Here is a 14,519-nt window from a genome sequence, read left to right as displayed (position 1 = left end):
GTCCACTTGCCAATGGCAACAAATAATGTGCATTATTATAAGTTGATTGAACTCAAAGATCTGTAAAATGATCACCAAACTCAAACCAGTTGAGTGATATGTGCTAGATAGATGCTGTTTTATTCACAACAGGCTTAATTTAATTGGATACAAACAACATTGTGGATTACAGTATCCTTACATAATTTTATCTGATATTTCAAGAGTGCTTTAATTTTTAACATCCATACAATTGCTAGCAAATTGACAAAATACTTTACAAGTCTCAATGTGTTTTAAATACAATGACGTGCTCTGTTTTTCACTAGGGTAGGCATGCAGTGTGGGCTGCCTGAGAGTGATTTCCAACAACAGCACATTTCCGTACGGATGCTAGATTACAATCACAGATCCTGAGTGGCTGTTGGTTTTACATAAAAAAAACATGCTGGTGTGACATACCAATTATGTTTTATGCTTCATGATACTTCATTATTTCTTGTAGATACAAAGTTATTTCTTTGCATTAAAACTTCCACACACAAAGCATGTTCTGGTATGGCCACGCCCACAACTAGTTTAACTGCCCACTGATGATTTGGGGCTTGAGAGTGCATTTCTGGTCTTAGTGATGAAGTTAAGTGTTTTATGTTTGGGTAAAAAGTGTAGTTGTTCCCTCCAGGCTGCCTAAGGTATGCAGTTGAGCTTTGTGTAATGATAGATTGCTAAGCAGCAATGTGGATGGTTGTGAAGGCAAGCGGCAGAGGAGGTTTCTGCTGCTGTTAAGACATTAGTTTTTGTCACACAAAGGTTTTTGCTCCAAGAATATATTTTAATGTTGGAAAAATGCAATTCAGTTTTGTGGAACCACTGTCCATGATTAAATTAAGATCATTTAAAGAGTTGTTTTTGAGTGTAAAGATATTGAGCCTTATTCAGTAATATCTTCAAATACTTTAATCCATCAAATGTCATTTGTTCTTGAGAATTTTTTTTTAAAAAGTCGTTTACACACACACACACACACACACACACACATATATATATATATATATATATATATATATATATATATATATATATATATATATATATATATATATATGGGAAACTGTGCTCATGTTTTGTTTTTGTTTTTAGTTTGGGGAAGATAACCAGTAATTAAGTAATCAGTAATTAAGCAATAACCTGCTGTGCTCCACATAATATAAGCAGATGCCACTGATATAGTGCCATATCAGCATTATGTCAGTACTATGTGCTCTAGGACTGAGAGCCTATATCGTAATCTTAGATCTCTGCCAGCCAGGTTTCCTTCCATCTGTTTCCATTTAGATTAAAATGACCCCTGAATTCTTCAATGGTGAATAAGACACAACAAAAGTACAAAGACTCTCATACCTTTTCAGTTAACTCCTTGAACCCAAGGCTTAGTACCTAACTGTTAGTGTTAAGGCATATTATTCAATAACTCTGATAAACGACATAGTAAGTACTATAAAAGTTGAGTGATGTGAGTGTTTAAATGTTCTTGACTTCTCAAAGAATAATCTCTTTCTGTATGTGGATAAATGATACTTCAAATGCAAGGCTAACCATTTGTAGATGGTTCTTTATGTAACCTTTTAAAATGGCTCTATATAGCAACAGAAAAGGAATAAAAAACACAGTTTGCAGTACTACTTACAACTTACAGCACTTTTGATGTAAATGCAGTACATGTTTTTTCAGTTGTTCAATAAAAATGCTCTTTTTTGTTTGTTTGTTTGATTTTTTACTGTCAATTCACATCAATATCTGGATTAATAAGTAACCATCTGGTTATGATGTTCTTCTCTAAGAATCTGTTTTCTTTTAAAAGAAGAAAGAAATGTGTCAAATGATGTATGCAAACTACAGAGGCTTGACTCACAGCTGAAACTTCACTCCCAGACCAAAAAAAAAATATATATATATATTTTGAGATATAAATCTGGACTGATAAGTATACTTAGAAAAAAATGTCCGTAATCTGTGCCAAACTGTAATCAGTTGGCTTAATATTAAGTTTCAGAAGTACATGAGGGACATTCCTTCATTTTATGTAAACTGTGCTGAATATTCAAACCACATTCACAGTGTTGTTGTTCTCCCCTCTAAATTCACGTCACAGGACTCGGGTCAGTTCTCGTGGATTTAAGTAGATTACAGCGTCTCTGCACTTGTTGATCATCTCCAGAACACGCTTGGCCCTGGCTGTAATTGTAAGCTGCCACTTGATTGGCTCTGGAGTTGCTGGCTCAGGGCCAGTAAGTCATCTCCATATAACAGCGCAGAGCAGGGAGACAAATTCAAAAAGAAAGCGGAGACAGGAACTCATGGTTGTGGAGTAACTCTGAGCACGAATACTAAAGAGTCTGAAAAATGTGTAAAGGATTAGCTGCCCTTCCTCAGACATGTCTGGAAAGGTAAGCACACTCTGTCTTTTTTCAGTGGTGTAAACTTACTAAAGAAGAAGGAGTAGAGGATCTAAAGTCTTTAGATGTTTAATGTGTTAGATTTTTTAATGTTAGATAAATGTTATACAATAATACACTACTCTAATAATACACACCACTGTTCCTGATACACTGTTAAAAAAGTAGTAGTTCCTTTAGGAACTTTTGGACATTCTTTCATTTGAAACTGTGGAGGAACCTCTTATTATGTGCTTTGAAGGACCTTTAAGAAAAGGTTTTTAGAAGAAAAAGGTTCATCAAAGCACCTTGAGAGTGTCCTCCACAGTTTCCTTAAAGGTTCCTCAAGGAACTCATACTTTTACCAGTGTGTATTATATAAAGGGTTGAATTGAATGAATGTTGCAAATGTATGCTAGAGTCAAATCTTCAGATGATCCCTGGTTTCAGCACTCCCACTACAAAAACCCTGTCCATATCTGATCTTAAAACCTGAGATGCCTTTTTTGTCAGCAAATCTAAATGCATTGCTTTACCTATTTTTTCTGTTTGCAAAATAAATGTACTGCCAGCTTTGATAATGTGTTCAATGTCTCATCAAACATCCCAGTAGCTGCAAGCTTGTGCAGAAAACTTCTTTTTCTCTGATCAGAAGCTGTGTACAAGCTGCTCCTGAGTCTCAACTTGCTGCTCTGTGTGTGAATGGAACTGATGTTTAGTGAATCTACGCTGTAATAAATGAATTGTTGTTCTGGATTCTTCTTTTAAATGTTCAGTTCAGTTTAACCTGTAGAAAAAAAATAATCACATATTATTCTTCTGTTCATTTATCAATAGGAATCCAAAGAATCCAAATAGTTCATTTACTATTTTAAGTAACAAAAACAAACAGTTTTATACTTTTTTCCAGGCTTGGTGTTTTAATACACCATTAAGAGATCTAATGAACTGTATCCTGTGTGCAAAAAAAAAAATCAACAATGGGGATCAAGGCAACACTTTTTTTTCTTTCTCTTAAAAATGGAAGAAAATGGTGTAGCGTCTGTTTTCAATAGCAGAGGGTTCAGTTTTCACAATATGGGGCAAAAGAGTATTTCACATAAAAAAAAACAAACCAATAACAAAAATTGAATTAATGTAGCAAAGGCTAAAACTCTGGGCCAACTGCACTCTAAATAGTACTGAAAATTGATTCTTTGGCCAACAAAAACAGAATCCTATCCATATTTAAGGAGGCTGTATAAAAAAGGTTTTTATTTGATTTAAGCCTTCAAGTGGTTGTAATAGTTGTCATGGTTTTTATATACAACCATTGCCTTTACTTACGGACCCTTTTTTGTGGGTGCAGCACAGCACTGTATTTCTTGGGACACAGGCCAGCTCTTTAAAAACTGGGGACTGTTCATGAAGGGAACAAGTAGCAAAACTGTGAACATATGGAGAACTATAACCTTCTTAAAAGCAGATGTTGTCATATCCAGTTTGGTGGAACAGTTGTTTACTTTTTCATTTTAAAACTAAATTCCTGGCTATATTATCCTGGGGGGATGGGAAGTATAGAATTTTCTCCTATTCTCATGAATATTTGTATTTTTGATATATTACTATATACTGTATATTACTGAGATATTAGTTGAGGTATTAAAAGTAGAATTTTAAACAAATGAAAAATTTGGATATACAGCAAATGCTAACATACCGTACATACCTACTCTAAATGACTCTCTTTAAATTATTCTCTAAATAAATACCTCTCTGAATAACTGCAGTTCTGCTGCAACAGAGACTGTCTGAAGTGAATAATCTGATGATAAAATGAATGAATTTGGACGTAAGGGTTTGGTTTTGTGTTTCAGGGCTAAAGAGATCAAGACTAAGTTGGGAACTCTGCTGCAGAAGCCAGAGAATGCCATTGACCTCATCATCCCCTACCCCGAGAAGCCTGAGAAGAAACCAGAAAAACTCCAGAAGTGAGTTCCTGTTTGTTCTGCTCTCTCTCTCTCTCTCTCTCTCTGTCTCTCTCTTTCTCTCTCTCTCTTTCTCTTTTCTCCCTCTTTCTCTTTCTGCCTCTCTCCCTCTCTTCATTTCCTCTCTCTCTCCCTCCCTCCCTCCCTCTCTCTTTCTCACTTTATCATTTTTCCTTTTCCCTCATTTTCCCCTTTACCTCATTTTCCACACAGACACACACTAACACACACACGCACACACACTCACACAGACTGTATTCCTGTTTTTGTTGCATTTCATCACCTTCTGAATCTAAATGTTGCTGCTCTACACAAAGGAAAGGCATGTTTATTTATAGAGCACATCTCAAACACAAAGGCAAGTGAAAGTACATTTAAAAAGCAAGCATTTAACCATAAAACCAACAGAAAAAAAGTAACCTAGCTTTGGCCTTTTCTACTAAAGCCAACTATTTAAAAAAACTTTCTTTTTGGCAAGCTGCCAGTGGTCACATTTTCAAGGTTTCCCAGATTTGTATTTCATTCTAAACACGGTCTAAACACATTTTTCTACCACACTATGACAGCCACACATTGTGGATCATTACTTGATATTCCTATTCACAGTAATACAGTTTTTTCTGTGTTACAATGGGTCTGACGTCTGTTTGTGTCATAAAGAGAGAGGAGGAAATTAATGCGTTGTCAGTGCAATAAACCTATACATCTCCCTTACATTCATACACACACACACCTTGCTCATGGGAACAGAAGGCAAACCTAATAAAATGTTGTTAAATTAATAAATAATGACACAGTTATAAATATTTATGCAAACCACACACACGTGATAATGCCTGGGAAACATGGTGTTGAAAGGTGTCTACAATGGCAGCAATGACAGACGATTTACAGGCATACTATTCAGTTATCTTTCTTTTATTCTAGGTGTTTCTTTCATTGTTACAGTTTATCAAGCTTTACAGAATGTTGTCAGAAAATGTTGTAGCACACAATTCAGGTTTTGTAAAAGAAAAATTATGTTTTTAAGTGTTAATATTTAAAAATTTTAGTAACTTATTCTGGAAAGACACATGTTTACAGGTTGAAATCCTTGAGGAATTACATATCATTAGCACATTTTGGCTGAAAGGTGCTACTCTCTAAGCAAAATGGCTTCAATATAGAACAGAAAAAGGATTTGTTCATATTGCTCTAACCCTTTTTGTTGCTACCTTAGTGAGGCAGCAGTAACAAACACTGCAGAGAACCTTCATACAGTGGGGAACATAAACTGTGACCAAGTGCATGAATATTAGTCAGTAAGGGAGAGATGTCACTGTTTAGGGAAATTGTTAAATAAATGTTTTAAAATAGGCTTTTTTATAATTAGAAGGAAAACTTTCAGTGGAAGCCAGTGTAAATAGTTTTTTTCCAAGGGAGTTTGGATCTGCCAAAAAGTGTTATGTCCAAAGTCAAAAACAGCTAAATTGTAGTGGTGTTTGCATGACAGCAATGATGTAGCACTTTGAGACATATCAAAACACCATAACAGGCCTCAAATGCTAGAGAGTTTAAAAAAAAAGAGGCCTGAACATAATCCAAAAGTGGTGAGGCGTTGCTTCAGTGCTCTGAAAGTGGTGCATGAAAGGCCTGTTTTCCCCTGTTGTTCCTGCAGCCATGAGAGCATGGATTCCAATTTCATTTATTGGCCCAGATTAGAAACTTTATCCATGGGGCCGTAAGTTTGGCACCACTGCTCTTACAGATCAGTAAATCAATCTACTCAAAAGACACTGAAATTGTAGCTCTTAATGAAAATTGATTGAATTGAATTGCCTCACAAAATCTCTATAATGTCACAGAATGATTCAGTCACGAACACTTAGTGTTTTCATAACATTTTGTAAAGCTTGTCCAGCCCAGAAACAGTTGCTACTAAAGACCCGAGCAGAGCATGGGCTGGCGAGTGTACTCATATGAGGTGTGGAAGTCCTATAAACTCTTAACTCTCTACTCTAAAAAAAAACTGTTCTAGATAGTGCTGCAAATAGTTCTTTAAACTGTAACAGTAGTGAAACCCTTTTGGTGTTATGTAAAACTTTCTCTATTAAATTTTTTGTAAAGAAACTTTCCTTGTGTGTGAACAACCATTTTAGCAGTAAAAGAACTACTTAAGCCTTAAAATATGTTGCTGTTGTTTTTTTTTATGTTTCTACATAGAACCATTGTGTTTCCTAACGAACTCTTGTAGAACTCTTTTTTATGAGCGTAGTACATCTAAAAAAGTTACTCATGAATGTATTTACATCATCTAGGCCATATAAAAGTCAAGTAAAGTGTATCCAACAGTGATCAACAGCAGTACATTTGAAATAAGGTTGCACAACACTACTCTGAGAGGTCTGAAGAGAGGCTGTGTGAGTGTGTGTGTGTGTGTGTGTGTGTGTGTGTGTGTGTGTGTGTGTGTGTGTGTGTGTGTGTGTGTGTGTGTGTTTCAGTGCATTTTGTAATGGAAAAGTGCAGAAGGATTGTTTATAATATAAATCGTGTTCAAAAGCACGCTTTGCTTAACAGCTCATTTCCCACTGTCTTCTGTAATGGATTTTACAAGTATCATCTGTGGGCTGTTTCACACAGGGTCAAAACACACCGATAGCCAGGCAAGGCTGGATTGGATGTATTAATGACAGCGACATTTCTAGAAAATGAAAGTGACTTTACAGGAAATGGACAACATTCTTAAAAGATCATTAGTCAGGATACAAGAAACACAACCTCTAGTGGTTAAGAGGTGTGAAACACAACATACCGGAACCATTTTCCCCTTTAGATCCACCTTTCATTACTGCAGATTCTTCTTGGTGCAGCAGTGGCGTTTGGTCAGAGAGGGCATCAGACTTTCTTGTCTAAGGGTTGTGATGGTGTTAGTAAATTACCCTGATATGTGGTGTTACCCACTACAACATTTAGCTTCTTGACAGTGTAATTACAGAAAACACTAATAGATAATGACTTCATGCTGTGCGAAATAGTCAATTCTCATTGCTGCCCAATATTTCTTTGCAATAAGCTTCCATAAGATTATCAGTCACTACCAGTCTTAGCAGGTTAGCTGCAGCACACCAGTATTGCATATATTTCTATTAAGGAGGTATATCTGAAGCTGTACTTTACTGTTTGAGGTTTAAGAATAAACACATTATACAAATGTGCAGCATTTACTATAATCCTTGAAGTTATTGAGCAATACACCTTACTGTGTAATAAGCCTTTCTCTACATTTTCACAGGAAGAGAAAATCGGCTATTGCAAGAGTTTATTTCATGTAATTTCGTACCATTTCTATCGGCCCACTTTTGTTGTGACAGCTTTAAAATGCTGCTACATTTGCTAGTCGGTTATGTACGTCCTCTGTAGTACGCCACAAATAAAACGCTGATGAGTTAAAGGGCAGATTTGACTCATCACTCAGTCAGACCAACATGGGAAAAAAATCTATTATTGCTGGACTAAAATCTTGCCAAAGGCTTAATGTGTGTCACAAAAACAGCTCTGCAACATAATTGATGCATTTTGGGGAGTGGAGTAAAGTGCTTAGTTTGGCACTAAAGCGTCATTTATTTTCTTTTATTGCCTCAGTGCCATTCACGTTTTACATAAACCCGTCACTCTCTTCTGCAAGATAAAACTGAAATGCATACCGTATTCTAATGACCTCACCAAACTCAAAATAAACCATGATGAAAGCACCAGATTTGATTATGAGGGCAGCCTGCTGTTGTTGGACTGTTTTACGTGTGTACTGAGTGACAGCTGTGTGCTGTGGTTTGTGTCATTTAGGCCGACCCCTGAAGAGGCTGCTCAGTGGCGTGAGTCTCTGGACCGAGTGCTCAACAACAGCTGTAAGTGTATATTTGTCCATCTTGGTGTTTATATATATATATATATATATATATATATATATATATATATATATATATATATATATATAATGTAAAGAAACACTTCTGTGTTATTCATGTGGTTCTGATTATCTCTGAAAGGCAGAGGCAGTTCTGGTCAGCAGGCTGTACCAAGCACCATGTTTACGCGTGCGTGTGGTAAAACTTGCAGACGTTCATGTGGACAGACTATTTGGAGTGTATTTAGAGCGGTATGCGTAAACCTCCCGCTTCTGTATGTAACAAGCGGAGGCTTCAAGTAGACAGGTTGACCTTTAAAGGCCATTACACATGGAAAAGGTTCTCCTGAGTTTTGAGTTCACTTACAAGAAGTAGACCTGCTTGCACACATGCATGTGCACATGCATACACAACACGTGCAAACACACACACATTTGACCATGGTTTAGTCAACAGTGTGACATTTCCAGGTAAGATGTAAAGTTTATCACTCTAAATGCTAAGGGGCTGCTGAGGCATATTTAGGAGAGGACTCCAAATGGGTTGATCTACTTATTCAAATATCCTTTAATAAACCAGCCAATGACTGTAGTCGGCTGTAAAAGTCAAACTGTTAAATTCCAGCTGTTAGGCCAGAATCTCCAGAGAGCTGTTTTTCAAATGACCCTGTCCTGCATGATGCCTCAAAGATCAGCCAAACACTGTTTCGCGGGAGCTGAGATTTATTGAATTAAGTGCTTCTATATTTAAAATTAAATGTGGTTTCATCATGGAGCGGCTCTCTACAGGCCAGCATTTCTGAAGCTCTCCTTAGAGAGGTATACACTGCTCAAACAATATGGGTTGGCCTTCAAGGAACATAGGAATATTAATGTAAGATTTTCACTTACCTATTTAAATAAATCTGACATGTACCCAAAATCTAAATGTTCTAAAAGTGACAACGCTTGAACACTACCAAGAGTCATTTGCATAAAAGGGTGAAACATTGAAACATCCCTCAATAAAGGGCACAGGATTTTCTTTTTATATACAGAATCTTCTGGACAGGACAGAAAAGCATGGTATACACAATCCATGAAAATAATCACTTACTGATCATAACCCTTGTACTATTAAATCTTACCATGATCTGACTACTCACTATTATTGCAAATGGACCAACTTCCACTAAGCAAAAATACATATTGATGGTTAATATGATTTTAAAATATTTGAATTTGTCAATTTTAACAATGTAAATCCACAGCATTTAGAGTTATTAATAGTTAAGTTGTCATAAACAAGTACCATTAGCAACTGATGCAGTTTTTTAAAAGGGGTAAATATTTGTTAACAACTAAAGTTCTACGTAAAATCTAATTGGTGCAAGACCTGATCATTCAGTAATGTATTAATTTCACCTTAGCAAACATTACAAAACTAGCCATCATTTAAACATACGTATAAATAAGGCAACCGGCTCCAGATTTACTAAGCAAGCGTCCATATTGCAGTATTATAGTCAAGGTTCCTCTCCAACACTTTTCCTAACAAGCTGCATCTGGTGCGCTACCATGGGGAGGAGTAATTAGATTACAAGAGTGTGCCCTCTTTCCACAGCTTGAATATTTACAGTATTTTGAGTATGTACAATCAGTCCTTTTAATATTGTTCATTGCTCCCATTCACAGCAAACCAGAATGTGGCAGCTGTGTACTTTTTACTTCTGTTAGAAAGTTACTCATTTCTCAGAATAAATGTGAACAAGCCTGAGGGTACTTATTTGTCAGAACAGCAAACTTGTAACATGCTATTTTCTAGTCATTATATGATACCATATAGGTATTCATTGCCCATTTGTCACCCATAAAAACTGACATGTGGGCTAGGAAAATGTAAGTCAAGTCAAGAAACATACATGAAGAAAATGAATTGTGTTATGAGGAATGGATTTAAGCAAAATGATTAAGATTGCATTAGTACATTAATGATTCAGCTAATAATCCATTGTGTATAATGTGTAATTTTATTTAAAAAAGGAGGGGGGGCATGCCACATGCCTGACTAGTAATAAAATTGCAACATGGATAAATTCCATTAATGACACAGGAATGGGATGTTATCTGGATAACGATGACATTTTCTCAGAAGGTTAAACTAAATGTTGAGCATTAGTAAAGCACAGATTGTCAGAGAGAAATAGATTAAAGCATATAATAAAAATCATTTTAGTGAGTAGAAAGTAAACAGTGTCTGAATAGATCCGGCTTCAGGAAACATTCCCATTGCAGAGCTATAATGGCATGAAGTCCCAATGGAAATGGCTCAGATGAGTGTTTGTCGTGCCAAATGAGCAGCAGAGATGGTTTGTTTGTGATAATTGGTATTTGTAATCTGGCCACGTTTTGTGTTCACATAGAGCAAGCAGTCATGCATTAGATTTAAATAAAAGAAAACATCTACCATTCGATTTTACACAAAGCCATTTGTGTCTACAGTTATAGTCCAGTCAACAGATCAGTCATTTTTGCAATCAATTTGTTCATATTAATTGAACATGAGGCAACACCAGGAGGGCTATACTTAGTCATGTAGGTCTCAGTGCTGCTTGTGCTGAGTGCTGAATGTTCCAGGAGTGAGTAGAAGCAGGAATACTTAGACAGGCATTGCTTGGCTGAAAAACTAATGTGTAATGAGCTTTGTTGATTCCCTAAAGAGCCTTATAATGAAAAAAAAAAAACAGGTAGGAAGTGGGAATGAAGAACCTTTTAAAAGTTAAACCTAAAAGAACCTTCATTTGATTTCACATTTCTAAGCCAATTAAAGGTTTTTCCTTAGATCTGTATGTCTAAACCATGAACTAAGTTCTATCTGTGCTATGCTGTCTATATTCTAGATGGTCTGACTACATTCAGGGGCTTCCTGAGGTCTGAGTTCAGTGAGGAGAATATTGAGTTCTGGGTGGCTTGTGAGGATTACAAGAAGACTAAGTCCCCCCTGAAAATGGCCACCAAGGCCAAGAAGATTTATGAGGACTTTATACAAACTGGTGGACCCAAAGAGGTTGGTTGATTCCTATCAGCTGCTTTCTTTTTATTCCAGCTACAATGGGAAAGCAAGACCCAGAGCATGATTGTGTGCATCTCTCACGAGGACTCTTAGGAATGCCCGAAACACCTTTAGGGTGAACATATGAAACACCTTTAAGGGCATGTGAACGTAGCATTTTAGCCTTCTAGTAGTAATCATTTTGCTATTGACTGGGCCTTTGTGTTTAAGAGGCAGTCTGATCTAATTGGCCTCCTGTGTGCAGCAGGCAGACAGATTTGGCAGCTGTTTCACCGCCCTTCTGTAGCTCTCACAGAAAATGAGAGTTGTCATTTTCTGTTCTTTTGTTCTGTTGTCCAGTTGATGAGGATGGCTACTTTTAGCACTAACAACCTTCTGTTGAATGCTGTGAATTAACGTTTTTTCCATGAGATTTTCTGGAGTGATTGAAAAATATTGCATATCTTTAGCAATTCACGTTGTGCCAACTCTGCTAGTCATTCAGTGTCTGCTCCATAATATCTTTAATGCTACCCTCTTCATTTTTCAGGTGAACATTGACCACTTCACCAAAGATGTGACCCTGAGAAACCTGGTGGACCTCTCCCCAGCCACTTTCGATCTGGCCCAAAGCCGCATCTACACCCTGATGGAGAAAGACTCCTTTGGTCGCTTTCTCAGATCTGACCAATACCAAGAACTGATCAAGTAAACCGAGTCATTCAGCTGCAGGGAGACAACACAAGCAAATCAGTGTCAATCTATGTAGCTCCTAATGTATGGGCCTCAGGCAAATAAAGTCCTTCATATAAACCATTTGTCTAAAAATATGACATTGAGCTTATTTGAAAGATGTCATTGATATCCTAATGTGTTGAAATTGGAAAAATGAAAGATCTAAAAAAGTCTCCCTGCAGCTTGGTATGTTGCCCTTTTCTGCCAGTTTCATAACCTCCACTTTATGATTACTTAAAGGAAATTATACTATTAGTCATTAGTAAAAAGAAAAAAAAAAGATTGTGACATTAGTAAACCATGCAAATGCACGACGCAAACAATTGGAAGCACTGTTCAACAGTTTGGCATGCATAGCCTGTTAATTGGAATGATATTCTTCCTTGTTCCTTTAGGACAAAATAAAATGGAAAAACATAGCCAAACTGATCCCCACTTGTAATTCATGGCTTTTCTTGGAAATTAGACAAGTGGCTCATGTTTTTGAAGATGGCAATTTGACCTCTAAGATGCAATTAGTCGAAGTTCCTGAGCACCATGTTCGTCTACTGCTTGGAGAGATACAGGACCGTGTGTGGGAGAGGAGCTAACGGCGAGGGCTTTTTCTTGGAAATGTCCACATAAATATTAACAGTCAAATGGTATACCGGGTAAGGGGGGGGATTGGTTAGGTCACAATTAAACTTAAAAAGCCCCATCAGTCACAGTAAGAGAAAGAAAGTGACATGTTTAAATGCACTGGGTCCCTGGGAAAAGCCAGAAAGGAGGCTAGTTGCAGCATAACAGCTACATTGTAAGTTGCTAAGATGGAAATATCAAGTAGGAGTGGATCTACATAAGGCTTTGGAAAACAGTATCTTTTTCAGCCAGAGGGACAGCTTTCCCAAGGGAGGTCGAAAGCAAATTTTCTCAAACAGTTTGTTTGGATTTCAGAAAAAAACATCCATAAGGCCCCCTGATGAGTTTCATCCACTAATTATCACCACTAAGAGAAATAAGTGCTGAGTTTATTAACAAATTTGAGATATTTACCACACAATTATAATGCATAATATGACACTACAGACTAAAAGCTTTTTATCAGCATGACTATGTTAAGGACTAAGGATATTTTTTGTTATTATTGCATTACCTTTAGAAAAACAGTTACTTTTTTAGTCATCCAGAGATTGTTGCCTTCAACATAATTTTATGTTGTGCATTATTAAAATACCCTAAAATGATTTCCTATATTAAAGTTTGCATTTGTGATCTCACCAGATACATATATACTATTGTATGTTTTTTTCTTTCCACCTATTATTGTTCACTATATCTATCAATCTACACCCATTTATATATATATATATATATATATATATATATATATATATATATATATATATATATATATATATATATATACCACATTATATACAGTGATAGGTGCTGTTATAAGTCCTTACTATTACCCCGCATAACCCAAAGTATTAGATCACTGCAGGTCAGAAGTAGAACAATGTGGTAATACCGATTTATTTACCCTAAAAAAAATAAAACATTACTTTTGGACACACAAATAAATCCATTTTGAAAAATTTAAGTATGTTTAAAAAATAGACAATAAAAAAAGAGATAAATAGAATAATGACTGAAATGACTGAAATGAAATACATTTCAACAAAATTCCACTAAAGTACTATACAAATCATAACTAAGGACTTATTGAGTGCCTGTCATTTACAGCAAAGCTGCGTAAACATATATGTGCATGTACTATTGTAGCTGATTACATAAAATGCATAACTCCTTACATTAAAGTTCTGAAGATGTATTTATTTTTCATATGTAAATAATTTACTACTATCTTATTTTAAGTTATTCAAGATTGCCTGTCTGTGAATACATAAGTGGAGGAGAATGAAGAGGAGAGCTTGTTCCTTTGTCCCTTTCTTTTCCCATCTATTGGAGTCATACTACAGAACTATCAAATATCTTAGTGTGAAAATGTATGTGTTGCTTTGTCACTACCGTATCAAAGTGTTAACATGCACATCACTGATCATGAAATTAAAGGCGCTATTTAATGCTTTTGTTCAGTATTTTAACTTGTTCCTATGTATAAAGAGCATAAACAGTAAGTTCCTTGGTTGGAGTGAAAAAAGGCCTAGATACAGTTTTGCTAGCGTATTTACTACCCCTGTTTAGACCTGTCAGAATGAAAAACACTGATCAATGGTGGGCTTGTGAAAAGTTCTACTGTTAATGGCTGGTTTACATTCCCTGAACTGCTCGCTAAAGCCACCTAGCATGACATTGCCTTGTTTTCAACTCTTTATTAATGTAAGTCTTTCCAGATAATGTTACTTGGTAGTGTTGCTTGTCTTCTCTGGGTTCTCTTGGTGTCCAGTCAGCAGGGTGTTCAGTTAGCTAGATTGTTGTAGCATCTGCCAAGATTAGTTTTTAGCCTAGTACCTGCTTGCTTCACCAGTTTCACAGCATTATTGTGA

General features: G+C 36.3%; 1 protein-coding gene across 1 annotated transcript; it reads left to right on the top strand.

Moving 5' to 3' along the window:
- The first annotated feature begins 2,289 nt into the window (after window positions 1-2,289).
- On the top strand, window positions 2,290-13,843 carry rgs5a (regulator of G protein signaling 5a). Its single transcript, XM_072684358.1, has 5 exons — window positions 2,290-2,426; window positions 4,271-4,384; window positions 8,204-8,265; window positions 11,144-11,310; window positions 11,846-13,843. The coding sequence occupies exons 1-5, from the start codon at window positions 2,383-2,385 to the stop codon at window positions 12,005-12,007; spliced, it is 549 nt and encodes a 182-aa protein (XP_072540459.1). The 5' UTR covers window positions 2,290-2,382; the 3' UTR covers window positions 12,008-13,843.
- The last annotated feature ends 676 nt before the right edge of the window (window positions 13,844-14,519 follow it).

This window comes from Salminus brasiliensis, chromosome 7 (assembly GCF_030463535.1).
Source record: "Salminus brasiliensis chromosome 7, fSalBra1.hap2, whole genome shotgun sequence".
In the NCBI taxonomy this organism is placed as follows: Eukaryota; Metazoa; Chordata; class Actinopteri; order Characiformes; family Bryconidae; genus Salminus; species Salminus brasiliensis.
The sequence above is the reverse complement of the archived record's forward strand: the minus strand, read 5'-3'. Positions and strand labels throughout refer to the sequence as shown.